Below are 22,303 nucleotides of genomic sequence, written 5' to 3'. Positions count from 1 at the left end.
TCGACTGTACATATAATTCCTGAACAGATACGAGGGCACCTCGGTTCTGAGTTCTTATCTTGCCGCTCCGTGCTGTTCTCGCACCAACGCTCGCTCACTGTTTACTGCGTTACTGAACCGTTTTAGCTTTCACTTCGATGTCCTGATCATATCTGAAACGTGGTATGTATAACACGCTAGCACTTCCAATGTAGCAGGCGTATCTTATTAACCGGCCAATCAGGCGTAGAGATAGCGGCGTCTCGCTTCTTGTCCTTTCTGCTCTTGAACGTAATTTAATCCCGGAGTTCTCTTTTTTATCTGATAGTTGCGAGGTACTCTAGCTTCTCAGCGACCGCACTGTACTTTCCGTTCTTTATCGGCCCCCAAACGGCGATGTATCAGAATTCTTGAAATGCTTAGACAGTCTTTTCCAGTTTGTCAATGACAATAAGTTCACTGTTTTCAATAGGCGCTGACAACGGGGGTTGGAGGGGGGCCCGAGCCCCCTCCGAAGATTTCCGGGGGAGGGAGGGGACTGCCTCCCCCCCCCCCGGTGATGCCAAAGCCGACACCCCTCCCTTCGCCCCCCCCCCCCCCCCAGAGTGCCATAACCAGAGTTCTGTTACCCACATAATTTTTTTGAGGTTTCTTTTGAGTTGACTCTACCTTTGACCTTAAAATTTTATTGTGACTAAAAGCTGACTGCATCATTGTTGGCGTGGACGTCCACGGCTTTTAATTCATGTTTTTCATTTATTTCTGCAAATCCTGACTGTAGGACTTCAAGCGCATTAGAAGCACTAGCGGAGGCTACCTCATCCGTATTTTTTCACTTCAGCATTTTTTATAATGTCCACTGTGAACCCCGCGCACAGACACAATATATTTAAATATATTCACAGTACAAAATTTATTATATTTTATAAAGAGAAGGAGGTAGCCAACTAACAATTATTTCTAATGGTATGAATAGCTTCTGCCTAGAGAATGAATATCTTGCTGTATGTTCCCCTCGCTTCTAATTGCTTTGCGTGCTTTTTTGACCTTGAAATAAACCTGCAGACTTCAGTGACCTCTTCGGCAGAGTCTTTTATCAACGGCGTGCGAAATGCACGTGAATGATATGTGTTTGTGACAAACGAGACAGACGCTGGTGTCCACAAATTACGCTTTAGCCGAGCCCGCCCAATCAGGCGGATGTCTGATTCCGCCGAGCCCACTGCTCGTGCACAGTGCTGGGCGTGGCGTCGCCGTCTTTTGCGGCCGGACCATTGTGGCACGTAGCATTGCGCTGCAGCCTTCTAGCGAGGAAGCCGTGGGCTGGACGTAGCGCGGATGGCGGCGGTGCGAAATGCCGACGGCGAGAAGGTAGGGTGGGAGTGCGACAGCAGAAGTGGCGTCCGATAGGCAGCCTCCAGACGGTCGACGGAGACCATATCTTCCCGGCCGTCGGTGAGCAATAGAAAGTGCTTAGGTGCACGCTTGAGTACTTTGAACAGACCGCAAGGGATGACGCACAGCGTCGTGGAGCACAAAGACGTGCATGCAGCTCTCCAGGGTTGACGTACTCACGTCAGGAGGAACGTCGTTGTTGGCGGGTGGGGCGTGGGTGGACGACAGTACGCATAGCGCTGCGTAGACGGTAGGCGTATTTGGAAACGTCAGCAGCCGCAGTGGTGGAATCGCCGAAGAATTCGCCAGAGACTCGTAGAGTGGTGCCAAACGTAATCTCGGCCGGTGGAAGATTTCGCTAGAATAGCAGCTTGGGCGTGTTGGTTTTCCATCGTGGTGTGAACAGCGCAAAACGTACACGAGACGAGAAGACGACACCACAAGCGCTGCGCTTGTGGTGTCGTCTTCTCGTCTCGTCTACGTTTTACGCTGTTAACACCAGGCTGGTGGAAGAGTCACTGCGAAGAGCGGTGCGGATGCCAAGCATAACGAAAGGAAGGCGCTCGATCCATGATGAAGGAAAAGTCCAAGCCATGAGTGAAGCCTTCAGTTGGCGGTGAAAACATTCGATTATCCCATCGGATATCGGGTGGTAAGTGGTAAGCCGAGATAGACTGGCAAACAATGGCGAGTTGAATTGGCCACCACGGTCAGTCGCAATGGTGGAAGGGACACCGTAGCGGCTAATCCAGAGTGTGAGGAGTGCTCGACTCCGCCGTTATGTCCAGAACGGGCATCGCTTCAGGCCGTCTGGTGAACCTGTCAATGCAGGTTTACAGGTGGCCATGGTTCACGCAGGTAGGAAGGGGGCCAACAATATCGACGTGCAGATGGCTGCAAGCGGGCGTCCGGGGACGGGAATGTGCCAAGAGGAGTCGCAGTGTGGCGATGCACTTTAGACTGTTGGCAGTTGAGGCACCAGTGACGAACGTCTACGTCGATACTGGCCTACACATATGGAGAAGTGACGAGGTGTTGCGCGAATGCCCGGATGAACCAAAGAATGGAGGGCGTCAAAGACGGTACGCGCGACGCACGTAGGAACGACGTATAGCACAAACGCCGCAGTGTGGAAGCAAGGTACTACCTTCAGACACTAGAGAGGCTCGTGCGAAGCAGCTGGAGCTCGGCGTCGACACTCTGGGCGACAGCCACGGCCGCGAAGTCAATGACCGGTCGGCCGTGGTCCGTTGCATGCATGGCGTCGCGAGGAAGTGCGCTTGTAACGACGTCGGATTTTCCGCTGACCATGGTTTGGAAGCAAGAACAGTTCTCCCCGAGATCGGTGCACAGCATGTCGTTGTCTCGTTAAACGAGTCCAGAGCACAAATGTTTTATGTGACTCGTGATAACTATTCGCCAGGGCGTCAGCCGACGTCTTGAATGGTTCGTTTTGTGCTGCAGCATCTAAAAAGGATTAATGAGCAGGATACGATAGCTTTCCACCAGGCGACTTCTCTGCAATTTTCCCGCTGGTGGAGAAGTATGCTACAAAGATGTGAATGCAATGCTGAACGAGGGGGGTCGCAGCGTCGAAGAAGACACGTCACTCCAGTGGTGATGTCACACTTTGCGCTATCGAACATTTGTGCGTCACGTGGAGATGTGGAATCACTGGACCATTTCCTCCTCTTCATCGTAAGATATAATCCCTAAAGTAAGACGTACTTAGTGGAACCGTTATCGCGTATTGGCCTTACTCTCTCACTACTTACTGCTTTATCTTTTGGTCCGAGCACCCTTGGTCGTGCCCGAAAGCAAGTATGTCAGATTTCACGTGAGCACCTCATCGCTACCGGGAGGCTGACGTGTTATGACATGTCATACACCTTTTTCGTCATCAATTGTATTTTTTATACTCTGGCGGCTTTATCGAAAATTGGCACGATCACTTTTGAGTAATTCTTCAGTATTTATTATTTTTATTTAAACATAGCTAACACGGGCAATGAAGTTAGCGGGAAAGAAGGTATTCTATTACGTTTCTCCATTGCGCATTCCCCCTCGTGGGTACGTGCCATATCTTTGAAGGCAACAAACCATCTTTGTTTTGCGTTGATTGCGTTCTTGCTTTTCTTTTTTGCGCACCCTAAAATTTTCATTTCTACGTTTCCACTTGCAGTCTGCTAATTTCCACTCGACCTTATCCGCTTGCCTTAAGCAGCCCACTCGTAGAAGCATGCGCCGCGAGGACAGCAACAACACTCGCTGGTGTGCACCTCAGCCTTCGCAAACTCGCGGCGCACAGCCACCCAGGCGAGCTTCGTCGTCTTCGTGAGCTGCGACTTTGTCAGGTCACGTTTAATTTCACAATTTGCAGATACCAGTTTTGACTGAATTTATATTGCTCAAAATTTGTAGCATTTTGTTAAAACCCTCGCACTGCCCGATTCACGGCCCCCGAGTGGTTTGTTCACCCCCGATGAGCACCGCAGCCAACCAAGCCACCGCCGCCGCTGCTGCTGCAGCCAACCGAGGAGGAAGGCGGCTGCCGCCGTCGCCGTAGTGGGCGCCATGGCCGACCAGCAGGAGCCCGAGGAGCGGCCCATGATCACGTTCGAGCCGACGCCAGACGCCGAAGTCAAGGCCACGCAGACCTCGCCGCCCGTAAGCACGGCTTGTAGAGCACCAAGGGCTACATGTATGCTATAGCGCAACGAAGGCGATCACGTGACCCCCCGTGACTTTCCTCTGTGCTCCCGCCGTGCTTGTCACAACCGCACAGTGAGAAATGTATTCGCACACCTTGCGGCATTTGCGCATTTTGCCGCAGATGGAATATCCAACAGGGAATATTCAGGCACGGTTGGATATTCCGTCTCGTTTGATATCCAGGCCTGCTTTGATACACACGCATTTCACTAGCTAGTTTGCTCCCTAGAAACGAGACGGCGCTTTTGGCGCGCCATTTCGTGCCTCACGACCCGTCCTCATCGCGGCGGCCGCGTTCCAATGAGGGTGGAATGCAAGGGCGCCCCCGTGCTGTATATATGTGGAGCTCACGCCCGGTGCACACAGTGCTCGCCCGGCGAGCACTGTGTGCCAACCCGTGAGTCATGCGCAAGACGAGGGACGTCTTTCTCTTTTGGCAGAGCAAAACGAGCAACGTAATAAACAGCTAAGCGTATGCGTTCTTGCCAGCTTCATAATCATCACAAGAACGTAAGCGTAAGCATGAGAGAAGAATGCTGATCATGCCAGCTAAACACAGAGGATTAAGGTATCGCGATCATGCAGCTGCACTAGCGAAACTGTAAGAATAAATGTGAAAAACAAAGAAAAAGCTGGAAATTTATACTTTTACTACAGGGAATCGCTTTCAAATGAGGAAACAGAGATTATGTTTAAAGAAGGATCTCTTCTGTATATGGTCGAAGACAATTTTTTCTTGATGTTAGCACCAGTGGCGTAGCCAGAAATTTCGTTCGGGGGGGAGGGGGGCTCAATTTCCTCCTTATAGAGGTTGTCCAGGGATCAAATACATTAAACATTACTAATAAGTGCTTTGATATTGCCAAAGATGCTGCAAACGAATTCTTAAACGCTACGCACTGTCAAGACAAGTAAAATGTGTATTTGTTCATATGAGAATATACATGTATGTCGGAAAAAATTGTGCCGAAAATAACTGACATCAATACTTCCATGTTTTCTGTATATTTAATACGTAAAGCAAATATCACACGAACTTTAGAACTATATCAGTTTCAAACCAGCAAAGCAGTGCATGCCGCTGATATTAAAAATGTAAAGGCTATGAAATGAACAAGTTGAGGACAAATATTTTTATAAAGCTTTATAAGCCTCTCTGCCTTTCTGTAAGTTGCATCTCTCTCTCTCTCCCTCTGTCATTCAAGAAGCTTGTTTACATTTTTGTACATATGCAAAGACCAGAGAAAAATCTCAATGACGCTGTCCTTTGTTCCAATGTGTTGTGCAGAAGCAGCTGTCACTGGTCGTGTATTGTGAGTAATTGCACCAAAATTATAGTCTCAACAGAGAGAATATATAGAAAGCAGAAGTTCTGCAAAATCTATGAGGGCGAGGGAAATGAATGTGAGCCAATGCAAATATATAACAAACAGGGTACTTTATTTAAAAGTAGTCTCCATGAGCATTTAGACATTTGTCCCACTGACTAACTGGTTGCGTGTTTCTAATAAAACTCCTTGGGTTGTTGCTTCAAAATGTCTCTGACTATTTCACGTCATTGTCCGACACGAATATGGTTCCCTTGAGCTGTTTTTTTTAATGCTCCAAAATGTGGAAGTGGCAATCCGACAGGTCTGGGCTGTATGTCGGATGTTGCAGCGTTTCCCATTTGAACTTTGCCAGTTTTGTATTAACCACACCAGCGACGTGGGGACGGGCATTGTCGCGGAGCAAGATGACCCCACTCCTCAATTTTCCACGGTGTTTGTTCTTGATTGCGACACGCAGGAGGTCCAACGTTTCATAACATCGGAAACGATTGATAGTCTCTCCAGGCTTAGCAAATTCGATGAATAATGGCCTCTGACAATCGAAAAAAGAAGTCAACAACACCTTTCCGTCAAAAATGACGGCCTTTGCTTTCCATAGGGGTAGTGAATTCAAATGTTTCCACAGTAAGCTTTGCCGTCGTGTTTCAGGCTCGTAGTAGTCGCACCACGATTCGTCCCCGCTCACAATTGCAGACAAAATTTGTCACCCTCATCATGATACCGGATTAGATGAGTCAAGGCAGCGCCGAACTTCTCCATCTTCTTGCGGTGGTTCAAAATCTTGGACATCCATTGAGCACACAAGAGCTGATAACCGAGGTGTTCATGAATTATGGTGGGACCCGAACCGTGACTGATGTTCACATGCCCTGCCAATTCTTCGATGCTTATCATCCGTTCTTTTCTAATCAGCCTTTGCAATTGTGTTGGGGGTGATTGCACGGTGGCTATGGCCCGGTCTTGGATCGTCCTCGCAACTTTCCCGTCCTTCTTTGAACCGCTTGCTCCAACGCTTTACAGTGGCCAATGAAATGCAATGTTCAACGTACACGGCAGCCATACGGCAACTAATTTCTTTTTGGGAAACATCTTCATCTGTCACGAACCTCACGACGCCCCACCGTTCAACTTTGGAATATCCATTACGTGACGCAACCATGTTCAAACTAGTGTATGAGAGCATTAAAGAACCTTGGTCCTCACACCTGCGTGTAACTTTTGTAAATGAGAGATGCCTCTGTGCCTCGCGCATGCGTTGCAGGTAATTAACCGAGTCATTATTGCGCAGGGTGAGTTGGTTCACTTTCATTTGACTCGCCTTCGTACATTAGAAATAGAAAGATACAATGGAATACACAAATGCGAAGATACACCTTGATAAATGGCAAAAATGTGTAACTGGAAACAAAGTTCACTGCACATATGCACAAAACCTCGCACGTATAACACGTATAATACACGTATAACTATCCAATAAATCTACGTATCTAAGCAAAATTCACTATATATGATGCGTCAACCAAGGCAAATAAACATGTTCAGCAACCACAGATTCACAGATCACCGCCCCCTCCTCCCTCCAATCCCCCGATGTACCGCGCGCGACGGAAGGCGGCGCGCTTCCTCCCAGATTTTCCCCCTTGCGCACGCAAGACTGAGCAACCATCGTCGGCTCACCTATGCCGCCGCCGAGCGCGGTCACGATGTTATCGCCTTTGGACTTCATAGAGAACATGAGTTCGACGGTGACGGCAGGAATGCGCTTGGAGTTTCCATATAACTGCTATCGCAATAATATAATAAGATTACCCGGCAACTGAAGCGTCCCGTGGCCCTTTATCCTCCGCAAAAGAAGTAACGAAATCGAACTTTCACCGTGCGGCAATTCGCTGCGCCGCAACAATGTCTTTTTTCCTTTGTGGGGCGCAGGCACCGAAATGAAAAAAAAAAAGGAAGACGCGAAGGAAAGCATGTTGGCCACAATCGAATGCCCACTTTGCGCACCTCATGTGGATACCGAATGAATATCGAAGAAAACGTGAGACGCTTGACCCACAGAGAACCATACGCGTACTCCTCGGCATCCTACATCGGCGAGACAAGACTTTCCGGACAGATTGCGCTCAAGCGAACGCGTTGCAATCAGTCAAGTCCCCACTGTGATGGTGGCGAAGGACCATTGTTTCTTTTACTCGTCTGCTAGCCAGAAAGCGTCCAAAACTTTGCCAGACAAAAAGCCACTCGGTCAGACAAACGAATACGCACCGAAGTGCGCCGCGCGGTGGTCGGGGCAACACGAGAAAAATACATGCTCTCTGGCTGGCTCTGGCAGCCCGCGGGTAACGAGAACAAGAAAAGTGAAGAGGTTGAATGTGTACTCGCGAATAAAAGTCAAAGTCGAAAAATGAATAAGAACGTAGTTACCTTCGCTGGGTTTAGTGTCTTGACATGGATGCTTTGGCGCAGCTGAAAAACATGTTGATATTCTTTTCTGTGACATACTGGCACAAATGAACCCCCACAACGCTTCAACTCATCGGACCTCGCTGCGTACTTAGCAAACTTGTCTGATAGTGTGTCGATTTGCTCAGTCTCATTGTATGGTCCGACGTACAACTTTAGAAAACTTTATGCACCTTTGGCGTGAAATGTTTATAACAACATTAAACCCGCCAAGTTCCGGAATTTAAAATCTAAAGCACGACTTTGGAAACGTCAATGCGCTCTTCGCATCAGAAGTTTATGAGAACTTTATACCCATAAAGTTTCAGAATTGAAATCCAAGCGCTCCCTAGATTCCGCGGCCTCCGCGAGATGCAGCGACAAGCCTGCTAGCCATCAAAACGCCTTTGAATCTGTGCTCGGATGGAGCTTCTTGGGAGGGGGGCGTTACGATGTGACTCCCGGTGCATTGACGTTCGTTGCCACGAACGCCCAATTTCGTAATGTTCGCGCTGAAATGTCTTTTCGAGACTGAAAAGGTCACTCTAGACAAAATCGAGCATGATTTCCGGCGCCGGGGGTTGCTTTAGTCGGCGGCGCATGACAGCACGAAAAAATTTCGGGGGGGGGGGGGGGGTCTGAAGCCCCATAAGCCCCCCTGGCTACGCCCCTGGTTAGCACAATCGGTCCCCACAGGGTAAAGTCAACCACACCGCGAACAAAGTGACATTCGTTCGTCTCTGCTGCGTCACCGGCCACGCAGATCTCGTGCGCGCGAGCGAATGCATTCTGAGCGGCGAGCCGTGTCGCTCGGAATAAGGCCGAACACAAACCCGTGCAGAGTGGGTACGGGACGCGTCTGGTGCCAGGTGTCGTATCAGTAGACATGTTCTACGTAGAGTGTTTACCTGTGTATGCTATGTTGCATCCGCATCCCAGCATTTGACTTTTTTGTACTACATGAAAGCTGTAACCATGAGGGGAGTAAAAATTACTCCGTTCATGGAATAAGCTATCTAACTTCTAAAAGAGTTAAATGTTGGGCTAGTTGCTATTTTGACATGAGAACCATCTTGAAATAGCGCCCAACGGGACGGCACAACCAAAAGGAAGATGAACACAGTTATAACGCCTCTGTTCGTCGTCCTTACTGCTGCGCCATCCCGTTGCGCGCTATTTCAAAATCACTATGTAACTTCCTTTCAGTGAAACCACGGAAGAAAAATAATCAGGCCATTTTGTTAAACTCACAGAAAAGTAAGCTCACAGAATATAACAGAAACGATAGTTACCAAAATTGCCATACTTTTTCTGTTTCCCACAAAAAGTTACCGCGACGTTTCGCTTCGCGAGTGATGCGCATGCGCGTGGATCCCATAGCGCACCACCAGGACGCCGTCGGCTCCCTCGCTGCGCCTTGCACACCGCGCGCATCACAGTACAAGGCAGGGGGCCGCGCCACATGCAGCAGTCGCCGGAATATAGAACGGCCCGTTGTAAGCATGCGCCTGCTGTTTAAATTACCTAGCACGGTGTCAGTGCGCACAGGCAAACAGCAAGCGTCCGCACTCGATGACCGCGGGACACTCGCTGTCAAAACGCTGGCGTGAGGAATCGCGGCAGTAGCAGCGAGCGAAGTGACCGTGGGGCTATCACTTGTACGCAAACTCAGCGGTGAGAACACAGCGCACGCAAAGCTACGAGCTGTCGGCACACCTAGACTGTGCCCCCAAAGCAGATCACTTTCAACGTAGAGCGGGCGGGACCGCGCGCGGCCGAAGTACCACGCCCCCGCTCCGTCGCCTCCCCCCGCGGTGCCATGCTGCAACGCGCACGACGGAATACGGCGCGCTTCCTGGCCTTGCGCACGCGAGACTGAGCCGCCATCGTCGGCTCACCGTCGCACGCTTTCACTCGCACACCTAGCGACCTTCCCAGGAGACGAACCCACCATGTATGCATCGCAAACAAAACCAGTACTGCCAGATGACGTCAACCCAGCGCGCATCCGCCTGCCTTCTTGCTCCGCGACGCTTGACCTCGTTCATCCATCGCCACTTCGCTAAACCTTACGTAACACATTCCTCTCGGTGGCTGTGCTTTGCCGCGTGCTGAGGGCGCTCCTTCGTACTGTTTCCGGCGCGCGATTTTCTTCCCCTCCAGGCGCTTCCTCGTTCGCTTGCTTGGCGGCCTCGGACAAACGCCGCCGATTTGAAGAGCTGGCCAGTTAGGCTTGCGCATAGAAAATACATCCAACAGTGTAGGACGAGGAGGGGTGGAGCGGTATTAACGGTGCAGCAGCTCAGGTTGCGGGCACAACCAAAAGGTTCTGCAGCAACGTTCGACAGCGGAGAGGCATGCCACAATGCAGGTGGGCAGCTCTCCGCTCAGCGCCCCCGGAGAGACACCGACGCAGCCGGCCGTCGCCTCGCCGCCGTTCCCTCAGCCGTGGACGCCTCGAAGCCCGACGAAAGGTACGACCGGGCTCGCAGTGCGATGCTACGCTGGGCGCCGCCAGGCTGACTTTGTTGGAGCTACGCAAGCGCCCACTGCACGCCTCTCGGACGCAGGGGAGGCAAGCGATGCACTGCAGTGGAGCTGCATGCGACGCACTGCCTGTGACGTGCATTAATTTTCGACAAGGTTTATGCTGCCTTGAACGTGGAGTATTACTTGTCAATTTAATTATAAGTTGATAGTATTGCGTTGGAATTCACACTAACGAGCACCCTTTAGCTATAAAGGGTATACCGTAAACATTCCACATTCTGCGCCAGAACCTGATGAAAGATGAATGAATGAGCTTGGATTCTGTCGAATCTGATTTAATTGCATATAAATATTGCTGAGGACGTAGTTGACGTCCTGAAATATATCGCGCGTTATACAACGCGCCTGTCCGAGTCTTTGGGAAGAGGTTAATAATTAGAATATAATCCAAGCTTCGGGATGTTGGCATTCCATTCCAACTTGTAGCACGCAAAAGACATAGGGATGGCGTAGACAGAGGTAGAGGAAGCTCTCAACCTTATTAAAAGAAGTCAACAAACAAAGACACCAATGGCAACACAGGGGAAATTACTTGCACTTACTAGTTGAAATAAAGAAATGAGAAATTAATTTAATTGAAAGTGGGTGAAAAAACAACTTGCCGCAGGTGGGGAACGATACCACGTCTTCGCATTACGCGTGCAATGCTGTACCGATTGAGCTAACGCAGCGCCGTCTTCCCACCAAATTTCCGGGGTATTTATGTGTTACTACTACAACTAACCATGGATGAATGAATGAATAATGAACGGGCGGACGGACGGACGGACGGACGGATGGATGGATGGATGGATGGATGGATGAATGGATGGATGGATGGATGGATGGATGGATGGATGGATGTTATGAGCGTCTCCTTTGGAACGGGACGGTGGGTTGCGCCACCAAGCTCTTGCTATTATACTGCCTAATATCCTACCTAAGTTAAACAATAAAAAATAAAAAAATAAACACTATGAACTCCCACACCCAAATTTTCTGATCCCCTGTTGCTAACTGTGCTTTTGTACGTCTATGTTTTTTGTCGTTTCCCTACTTTTCGTCACCCAATCCTCCAATCGCCTCTTACTAATGCCTATTGCGGACATGTTTACTTTTCCACTGCTCCCGCTGAACCCAAGCGCTTCAAGGAAACCAGTGGTGCCTAAATCGACCGCTGGGTAGACGTCTTCACATTCTAATAAAACATGCTCCATAGTTTCACTAGCTTTACCGCAGCAAGCACATGCTTCTTGTTCCTTCTTATATCTCGCTTTATAGGTACGTGTTCTAAGGCATCCCGATCTCGCTTCGAAAAGTAATGAGCTTCCCTTTGAGTTATCATAAATTGTTTCTTTCCTGATTTCGTTTTTTTTCCCTCTTAAGTAGTTACTCATGGCAGGTTTCCTTTCCATTGCCGCCACCCATGAGATTATTTCAGCCTCTCTGACTTTCCGCTTGACCGTCTTTGTTGCTGTGTTGCCCACCCTACAGGCCACATACTTGCTGGTAAGCTTCCTAGTTCTTTTCCTCCACTGTGAATCAATGTTTTTCCTGTACAGATACCTGAACACTCTCCCAGCCCATTTACTTTCTTCCATATTTCTCAGGCGTTATTCATACTCAATACTCCTAACCCGGGAGTGTTAACCAGTGCCACCACTCACAAACCTTGGCGGCGGATTCGGAACGTCCTTTCCGCCGCAGACCAGTACGCGATCTTTTTTGGGTGAAGGCAACTGGTCAATAAACCCACACGTGCTACCTGAGGGCATCAGTGTTACCAGATTCGAGACCCTCGTTATGTAATGAAAAGAGAACACAAAGGGGGTTAACCGAGGGGTCCGATTTTTATTAATCATATCATAAGAAACCAACAAACAATGACACCAAGGACAACACAGGGGAAATTACTTGTACTTATTAATTGAATTAAATGATAATTTGGTGGGGCATAGCACGCGTAACGCGAAGACGTGGGATCGTTCCCCACCTGCGGCAAGTTGGTTTTTCATTTACTTTCTATTCCATTAATTAATCATTTCTTTAATTCAATTAGTAAGTACAAGTAATTTCCCCTGTGTTGTCCTTGGTGTCTTTGTTTGCTGGCTTCTTATGATATGATTAATAACAAACGGGCCCCTCGGTGAAGCCCCTTTCTTCTCATTCAACTTTTTAAGCGTTATAAAACTAAATGCGATGCGTACAATTGTCTTCGTTGACATTCTATGTACGCACCGTTTAATATCCCGCAACGGTTCTGTTTTTGCCCCGCACGGTTCACAACGCAGAAATGCACGCAGCAGTTGATGCCCACCGCGATGCTGCGAGTGTTTGGCGAGGGAGGCGACAGAGGGCGTCTGCGGCGCGCGTCTTTTAGTGTTCCTGTATATGCTCCCGCAGGGAGCAGAGTTGCGCATAGTACCGCCGCCGTGATCCAGCTCTGCAGCGAAGCCACTCCTCGCGCGCGCAGGAGCCAAATGCCGCGCGGTGTTCCGCCTTTTTCTCTGGTGGTCGCGAGCTACAAGCGCCAATTGTTCGCAGGCGCTTAGCAAAGGGCACTTGTTAATACAGGCTACGCTCGAACGAGTCATTCGTGCAGCCGGAGGGGGTGGGCTTCCAACCAACCGAAACTTTGTATGTACCTATGTAAACACGCATATACAAACACACACACGAACGTACAAATATGGGGTGGGACCGCCTTCGATTCCCCAAAATAAAATACTCCCGTGGCTCGAACAGCTCCAAAGTTCGCTCGCAAACGCGCAGTACGTTGCCACAAACAGCGGTGCAATGATTTTCAGCATGCATATGAAGTTGTCTTATCATGGTCAGAAAGCAAGAAATGTTTTAAAAAGTGTTTAAAACTTCATACACGTAAGGTGGACACTTAGCGCATTTTGGCTGCCGAAACCAGCCGATTAATGACCGTCGCCAAGAGAGCTATCGTGCCTGCAGTTATGTCAGTGACCGTTAACAGAGCGCCATTTATCACTAACCATCGTTCACAACAGCTGCACGTTTTCGATACATGCGGTGCAGACACAGATTTAAGCGCATTTCAAATGTTGAAATGTGCACATATTAAGCAAAGCTTACTTTTATTTACTATTACTATTTAGTAGTACTTACTATTTAGTAGTGCTTACTATTTAGTAGCCGCAAATCTGCAAATAGAAAAAGATTCAAGATGCAAGAGCCTCTAGCTGCTCCTCTGAACGCACGATCGACGGTCCACTGATTGCACTGGCGATGGTACTGACGGAAACGACGAGTTCGCATGAGTCGGCGATGCGCCCGTAAAGTTGGCTTCGAAGCGGCGCGGATCATTTGACGTCATTTTTCGCGCTCGGCCACACACGAGTCGGTGAATTCAGGCACGTGTGTCCACCTCAACACGTTCGCACGCGTGCGCGCCTACAGCACGTCACTAGGCGCGTGCTTCGAGGGGCGCCGTGCATATATTTAACGATAACGAAAGTGGGACAAAAACTGTGCGTGTGAAGTGCGGGAAGCTGATCACATCGTATATATCATATTTGCACGATCCTGACGCGCACTTCTTTTAGTAAAAGGTGCCTTGAAATTGGCCATGCGCGTAACAATCTCAACTAATTGTTGTACTCAAAATCAAAAACGAAAGCGACTCAAAGAAAGAGAAGCTCCATGCAAGGCAGCCAGCCGCGCTGCCATCGAGAGGGTCGTCCGAAGAAAGCGACGTTCGGGGACGATGGCTGCGCGAGCCTCCACAAGTCTGGCATTTAGAATGCGGTTGACGGCGAAAAGGAGGTGTCGTCGGATAAAATTCAGCTGTGTCTTATCTGCCTTTGTATGTTCTGTAATATCGTTTCAACACGGTACGCGCCGACAAAAAAAGAATGAGTTTTACGTGCCTGAACCACGACCTCATCATGAGACACGCCGTATAGTGGGGGACTGCGGTCTAATTTCGGCCACCTGGCGTTCTTCAGCGTGCGCCTAAATCAAAGCGCACTGCTGCTCTTGCATTTCGCCCCCATCGAAATGCGGCTGCCGTGGCCGGGATTTGATGCCGCGACCTCGTGCTTAGCAGCGCAATACCAAAGCCTTACTAAGCAACCACAGCGGGTCACGCGTCAAGATAGGTTTCGTTGCTTGACGTATGCGGCAGAATCAGCACCAAGTTAATTTTCTGGATACTTGGGTGTCGCTGTGGAATCGTCGGTATTTATAGATGACATCACAGAGCGCAGGTGCTTTCAGCGTAACCTTCTACCACTCTCCGGACTTGATTTGTCGTTACTTGGCGACGTTACTCTTCCGTTTTTCGATCAATCTAGCCTAGCCTCCCTCTGGGATCTGCTTTAGAGCGACCACTCCAGAAATGGGTTGATTTGGCCCCGGACCAGGACGAGTTTCTTCAGCTACGGAGCTTTGTTTATGAACCCTCGTTCGTAGCGCCGCGTTGCTGTCAGGCCGACACTCCCCAATAGTTTGGGGCCCCAAAGGGCTTTGCGGGTGTTAGCGTTGGGGCACGCAGGAGTGAAGAGGTTTAGAATTGGGCTTTGCGTGTGCGGATGGCTTCTTGCGCTGACAGCGCCACTACGTCGTAAGAAACGCTATCATAAATAATTAAATAATATATACCATTTTATAAGGATAGTAACTTTGACTTATGTGTTTTAGCGTTTAATTACAATTTAGAGGTTATTCTATTAGCAGCAAACAATTAGTTGCGCTTATTTTTGAGTAACCAACTTTACGTGCCTTCACCAGAAAAACGAAGCCGTGTTGGGCGTACGGGCCATGAAATCCGCAATCGAATTCGGAATCAGCGGCGTCTAACGAATCAATCTTCATAACACACGCTAGTTGAGAGAAAGCGATAACCGCAGTCACTTCTAGCTTGCGAACTTGACGCGTCACCACGAATCGAGCCCAGTTTGGTGCCAGGTTAGAGCCGTCGCTTCGATGGGTGCCGCCATGTTTGTTTACGCAAATCTTCTGGGGCAGCTTTTGTGGCTCCCGCTAAATCGGCGAAATAGCGTGCCCAACCGAAAACGCGGCTTGCGTGTCGCGCATGCGCCTCGGGGCACGTTCTAAAAGCGAGCGACGCAGGCGCAGCAGCCAGCGCGGGCGGTGCCACCGCGTCGCCTCAAGCGCCCCGGAAGTCGGTGACGGTGGCTGACGTCACGAGCCGGGCGGAAGCGCAGGAGCTGCACCGCCAGTGGGCGCACGAGCACTTCCTCGAGTCGGTGCCGGTCAGGGAGTCCCACATGGAGGCCAGCCGCCGGGAGAGGCTCGTCAAGACGGCGCAGACGTTCTGCATTCACCTCAGCTTCTTCGGAATGGCACGCCTCCTCTACCGCTTATATCCTCCGATCTGCATTACCATCGCGGATACAGGTTCTCGTGTGTGGCCCAAGTAGCGCTTCTTCGGGCCGGTCATATGAAGGCACTAAACGACAGCTATGCGCTTGTATGACACGGCGTCAGTAGCAAATAACCATGGGTGTAATTCGTTTTGACGCAGTTACATTAGGGTACTTTCGAAATTGCGCAATGGAAGCGTTGCGGTGATGCAGTCGCGAATTTAGAGGAAATGCTTAGACTTTTTTGCACTGCCTCCGACGTATCCGTCTCCTAAAAACCTGCTTGCACCATATATAACACGATGCCAAATACAACGTGTGATGGAAATTTTAAGGACTCGGAAAAAAAAAAAAAAACACAGACACGCTACGTCGACTGAATGCAAATGTGTGCGCCGCTTGTTGCGCCCTCCGTGAGTGGAAGAAGGTACTTGCAAAGCGACCACTGAATCGGATCAAGCACGAATATATGAAAAAATATAACCTCCGCGGATATCACCCGAATGCGTCTCTTAGGAAACAAAGGCCACGCTATTTCTTGGCGACCGTGGTGACACTCATTGAAGAATATTTCGCCCGAGTTTGTGGGGAAGAAAACTTGCACAAAATGATCGAGTAAGACACGCTTTACCAGGCACACGGTATCGCAGACCGCTTCCCGCTGCCACTCCCTGTACGAATCTCGCGTAGACGACTCTGCAAGAGGCTTGTTCTTGCTGACGCACGCCGTTGCAGCCCTTTGGCCATCGGCGTCTGCCCTCCTTCGAACTGCGGCGCCATTGCGAACTGGCTGGCTCGTTCGACTGTCCTGATAACATAGCCGAGCGTTTGCTCGCTACCGTCATCACGTACCATGCTAGAGCGGGGTAGTAAATTAATGATGCAGTGAATGCCGTTATATAGCGCTCGGTATCGTCAACGCATCACCAATGCTAGTGCTGTGGCGCCATTTGCTAACTAGAAACCGAGTCAGTTTTACAGCTCGGTGTCGTGTCTGTAGTCCTATAGTAGCGTGAAAACAAACAGCCGATCTCAATAATTACGACAGAGCATGCATGCCTAATGATTCGACGTCAGCTTGTGATGAGACTTAGCGATGACGGATTTTGCCGCTTGTTTTTTGCTGAAAGGGCGGAGAGCCATGTAACAAGCTTGAATTCGAATCGAAGCAGTGTTGCGTACTCCAGGGTAGCGTATCGTACTGCTGCCAAGTTGTAGCGGCGCCTGCCTATCGAAGCTCGACCGACGTTACTCATTGGGTAGCGTGGCGTAGTCGGCGGGCTGCAGGCTTCCGGTAGACCATGGCGACCAAGCAAGGGCGAGACGATTTCTAGTGCGAAACTTGCACGATTTATTCAAAGGTAGATGAAGGAAAATGAGAAGAGCATGGAGTATTCTAAAAAGTACATTTCGGAGCCCCTTAAATAGGCTCTCTACAACCATGGGAGGGATCTTGCCTCCGTCGACGTCACGTGACCATCACAGAAAGCCTGCTGCAAGGAGGAGGGCGTCCCACCTCCTGGAATTGTAGACGCTTGTCCGTCTCTCTTGCGCGTTGCTGGTTCGTGGAAGTTCTCCTGTAGAGTTTGACCGTTCGAGGAAAGGGTCCCTCTAAAGTCGCACACACACAAACGCAAAAGAGGCCTGTAAACACTGCGGGGCTTCCGGCAGACCGGCAGACACTCGAAATGGTCATGGCGAATTAGGAAGTCACGCTTCATTTCGACGAGGCAAGGTGTGTGAAGATCGGGTGAGAAAAATTCCTTTCTGCACGTGGTGCTGGATGCCAACCGTAGCAGGAGCAGTCACGCCTCATTTCGACGAGGCATGGCGAGAGAAGGTCGGGTGAAATCCCTTTCCGCACGTGGTGCCAGACTCCAACCGTAGCAGCGGGCGGTCTCGGCTATATATGGGTGCCGCCACGTTGGCTGCATAATCACGTTTAGGGTGGCTATTACGTTTAACGGCGGTAACTACCGCAGTAATTCTCGGTAAGTCCTAACATGCCACGTATCGCTTTACCATATCATGGAGCGATCAAAAATAAAACTCTCTAGTGCATACCCGATAATCAGCCAGTTACGCCTGGAACTATATATATATATGTGTATGTCGCTGCGCATGGCTATTACCTGTGTGCGCCTCGTACCTTCGGCAGTGCCGCAACTGCCTACCTTGTGAGATAAAGATAGCAGTGGTGAAGCGAAGCACGTGACACTAACGAGCGCCGACAGGGAGTGCTTCGGTAGTCACAGCGCAGCGGAGGCTCCAACGCCTGGTGTTGGCACTTGCAGCGCATGGTTTGCCTTTCGCGTCGGTTTAGCCTGTGGCGCCTCGTCGCCTACGGAGTGCCTCTTCAACATGCATCAGCAGTGCCCACACGCCACCTACTGCTTCGATGGCACCGACTAAGAAAACAGCTGCTCCACGCGGCGCAGAAAGGCAACGGAGTCGACGGGCGAATCTCGCTTTGGTCCGGCAAACCTGCAACGCGGTCGCCGTCCCGCAAATCGTGCGCTGCAGCGGACTGCGAGTTCACGAAGCAAACATGCAACAGCTCCTTGCGAAGACACGTTTCACTTTCGTGTTCTGTCGATTCCTGTGAAAGAGGGATCAACCTTAATTTTTTTCTATTATCTTTTGTATCGTGCGTTGTAGCGCTACTAATGTATTTTGCTTCTTCTATAAGGCCGCGTGTCTTGTTTAATTTACAACCACGCCAAAATTAAACTACGGAATATTTGTTTTGTTTAATGAACATGTTCACCTTTCTGCCATTGATGTGTGACACGGGGTGAGGCATTAGCTTCTTCCTTTTGCCTCGCTCCGTGGGCATGTTCTGCGTGGACATGTTCACGTCACAATAAACTGGTTTGATTTGATCGCCGGCTCACCTTCACACGCTTTCCACACAGCATGCGACGACGGTGTTATCGGTCTTCGAGTTTATATAGAACATTACGACAACGTCGACGGAGACAACGAAAGTAAAAATGGGGCTAGTGTGTCCATGTGAATGCTATCGCAATAAGAAATACTAAAGTTGAACCATTGATGATTTCCAGCTGGAGTGGCGCTACTTCGCTGGCGACTCGGGCGAATTTTTAAGACTTTTTCGGAATAAAAGAGGCCCACATAATCCCGCTTATGCAAAGCAAGTGGAGAGCATGTTTCGCGATACATACACCGCATCTGCGAGCTTTATTAGAACAAATGTAACTGATGTTTGCAAGAGGCTTCGGTCAAGGATTAAAGTGTATGTCAGCTTAGCAACAAGTATGGCGACTTAAAGAAACTGATATTTCGAGCAAACCTCTACTCTGCGACTTCCATCTATCAATCCCTTTTATTTACCTTTAGAAAGAGGGGCCAGCCCTAAAAGCCGTCGTGGCTTGGCTAATTCCGTACTGAGAGAATCTTTTCCCAACAAAAGTGAAACAGCAGATTACAGGGAGGCTGTTAGAACGGCGACTGAAGGCATGAGCGCAACGACGTTGGTCGCAGCGAAATAAAATTTATCGCTACCTAATAGTTCGTTCACCGTCAATAGCCTATAGCAGCGCGATGGGTCACGATTGCACAGGGCATGTACTACGCGCTGTTTGGCCCCACTGTGCAAGACTTGGCCGTGACGCTGGACGTGGGCCTGTTTCGTGTGTTGTTCCTGCTGGCCGCCAGGGGCGTCGGGTACTTCTTGGGAGCCGTGGCCGGTGAGTGGCGCTCCGTGCCCGCGCGCGTACTACTACGTGGCGCGCGTGCTGCAGGCGGAGTGCTGCTGAGGCCCGTGAACCCGCAGGTGCTCCTCGTGGTGCTCGACTTCTTCCTCGCCATGGCCTGCCTCGGGGTCTCCTACTTCGACACGCTCTTCCAGAGTGAGCTGCTCTTCGGACTCGGAGGATTCGCCCTCGGGGCAATCAACATCGGTCAGTTCGTTCGAGACCGCGCCTGCTCGCGAATCACACAACGCGGCCTTTGCAGTGGGCGTCCTGTGGATGTCGGCGCTGTGGCGAGAGGCCAGCGGGTTCCTGCTGCAGACCCTCAGCTTCATGCACTGCATGGGCTGCACATTGGCGCCCGTGTTGGGCGAACCGTTCCTGACACAGCGAAGCGTGCTTCGACCACCGTCAGACATGCCGCCGGCGGTCGAGAGGGAGCTCGCCTACCTGACCAGCCTCGAAGACAAGGACTTTGTTTACGTCGCGTACGCCTACTGGGCCGTCGCCTTGTACGTGTTCGCCGTCGTCTTCCTGGTGCTGGTCGCGTTCTTTGTTGACCCTCGGCACCAGGACCTAAGGGCTATGGAGACACAGTGCCCCGTCGCACCTTGCAGCGGAATCGTAGTCGTGTTGTTCTCGTACCTGTTCACGTCGGTCGCGATGGAGATAATCTACAGCCAGCTCGTCGCCGCGTTCGCGCTTCTCCTCGGGCAGAACAAGACCGTGGCCGCCTACCTGACGTCCAGCTTTTGGGCCGCGTTCAGCGCAGTGCGGGGCGCTTCGATCGTGTGGCTACAGCAGCACGGCTCGCTCGGCGTGCTGCTGTGCTCGAACGTCTTGCTCCTGGCCCTGGCGGGCTTCGGCTCCGCCTTCGGCCACCAGGCGCCGGCGATGTGGATCGGCGCGGTGCTGGCCGGCGCGTCCATGGCTCCCGTGATGCCCTCGACGTTGCTGCTCTTGCACGACCACTCGGGCGTCTCTCGGGGCCGGTTCGCCCTGGCGGTGCTGGTGGTGGGAGCCAGCTCGGCGTTCGCGCCGCTCTGCCTCGGGGCCGAGATGGAGCGCGAACCGATGCTCTTCCACTACGCGCTGGCGGCGCTCGCGGGCGTCTCGCTGCTGCTCCTGCTGGTCGCGAGGATGCTGGTGCGACGCGGCGACGGTTACGCCCCGCTGCCCGCTGCAGTCGAAGCGCGGTCCTACAAGTCGCGTTAACTACGGACACAACAGCACAACAGTTATTCACTGCGTGGACGAGTAGCGGCGCTCTTGTCACCCAGCTGTAATAAATGACAGTCACCCTTACGTGATTTGAAGGCATGAGGACTTGTACCAACTTCAATGAAAACTCCACCTTGATCTAATCTGTACCAACCTTAATTCACCCTAATCCATTTTAATCCACCTGAATCAATACGCCTTAATCTACTTTAATCGAACTTATTGAAATTTCGGTGGTTCTTGTGTGGGCCGTGGCTGTTCACCGCGGGATGTCGCAGCGCGAACCGCAGCAGGTTCAGTGCCGGGAACGTGACGTCATCAGTTGGTCACGCAGCTTTTGGTGCCATCGGATGATAATGCCGGACTTTTCCTTCGCCTTAATAAGCCGGCAATGGTAACTTTCACAGCCTATGTGTAAGCAGTTCACTCGCGTTGCTGCCGTACGACCAATTGTACGGGTGAGCGGCTCTCGAGAAAGAATGCACTTGTGGCACGGCGCCCCGCGCAACCGGCTCTTGTTCTCGGGATAAATGTTCTTACTACAGAATTGAGCGCATGTCCGAGCTGCAAGGTGTAAAAGTGGCCGCGGCCAGGTTCAATTTCACAGCAACGCAAGATTGCTAGAACAGAAACTCTGCATGGGCGCGTCGCCATTGATGTCTAAACGAAACGGTAATACCAAACGCACAGAGACTCGCCAGGCGCGTAGTTTTCAAGCCCGTGCGAGAAGTGCGCCGCGATGTGGTGCGCGCGCATCAACACCGAAGTAAGCACTGGCTCCAGGCACGACCGAGCATGTCGCGCGACGTATTGAACACGATTCAAGCGTTCCACGCGTGTCAGCTGCATGGCCATAACACGACCTGGCAGCGGCGACACAGCATTGGAGCACGACGCGTCTATCGTTTCATAGAACATAGTTTTCTGGTCACGTGAGGCACTTTCCAAGTTTGCTGATGTACGTGGAACGAGAGTGCCACAAGAAAAATTGCTCCGAGTTATTTTGGCGCGTAGTGGCTGCAGAACCTTCCTTGTTCGACATATAAAGATCCGTCTTAGGGGTCACCTTTGTTTCAAAGTTCTTTTGTAGAAATCGCCACATATGCTGACATACAAAGCTGTTCCATATCAACATGCTGAAGCGCTATGAAGAGCGTGTACCTGAAAGTTCTTCACAGTCAGCATCATTCATCGTGGTGGAGGAGAGGAGACGGACACCCCTAAACCTACCTTCACAACAAATGAAGGCGATGACCTTCAAGAAAGTCAAAGTGCCGAACTTCGTAGGGCGGACTACACGAGTAGAATACAAGGGGGTCTACAACCCTATGCCTCTTGAAGTTACCGTTACCATAGCAAGGTTGTCTTCACAATGCCAGGCTATTAGCCTTTGACGCTGCCATTTTTTTTTGTCACTTGCTGTGTTTTCTTTCAATTAGTGTTTTCCTTTAATGTTTGTTTCTGTGTGCTCAGTGAACTATGCCATGGAACCATACAGTGAGTTCTTGTGAACGGACCATGACTGTAGTGTTGTGAACTAGGTCGCGCACTGAGCGGCAGTTTTTCTTCTGAAAAACTTGTTAAAAAAAGGGGCTTATGTGATGTGTGGTGCGCGACATGGTGCGGT

At 50.6% G+C, this 22,303-nt stretch overlaps 2 protein-coding genes across 7 annotated transcripts in view; one reads left to right on the top strand and one right to left on the bottom strand.

The window, feature by feature from the left end:
- The window catches only part of LOC126539335 (sodium-dependent glucose transporter 1A-like), a 212,214-nt gene that overhangs the window by 5,503 nt on the left and 184,408 nt on the right, over positions 1 to 22,303 (bottom strand). The gene's annotated exons all lie outside the window — the stretch shown is intronic.
- On the top strand, positions 3,722 to 20,789 carry LOC126539336 (sodium-dependent glucose transporter 1-like). 2 transcript variants are annotated; one of them, XM_055075580.1, is made up of 6 exons: positions 3,722 to 4,041; positions 10,231 to 10,333; positions 15,489 to 15,721; positions 19,326 to 19,452; positions 19,507 to 19,665; positions 19,721 to 20,789. In XM_055075580.1, exons 1-6 carry the CDS (start codon positions 3,949 to 3,951, stop codon positions 20,668 to 20,670), a joined length of 1,665 nt encoding a protein of 554 aa, XP_054931555.1. In that variant the 5' UTR covers positions 3,722 to 3,948; the 3' UTR covers positions 20,671 to 20,789. The 2 variants fall into 2 exon arrangements, with proteins under 2 accessions (XP_054931555.1, XP_054931554.1); XM_055075579.1 differs by having other exon boundaries at positions 19,326 to 19,665.

The sequence above is a fragment of the Dermacentor andersoni genome, chromosome 11 (assembly GCF_023375885.2).
Source record: "Dermacentor andersoni chromosome 11, qqDerAnde1_hic_scaffold, whole genome shotgun sequence".
NCBI classification, from domain to species: Eukaryota; Metazoa; Arthropoda; class Arachnida; order Ixodida; family Ixodidae; genus Dermacentor; species Dermacentor andersoni.
Note: the sequence above shows the minus strand (reverse complement) of the source record. Positions and strands in the feature narration are given on the sequence as shown.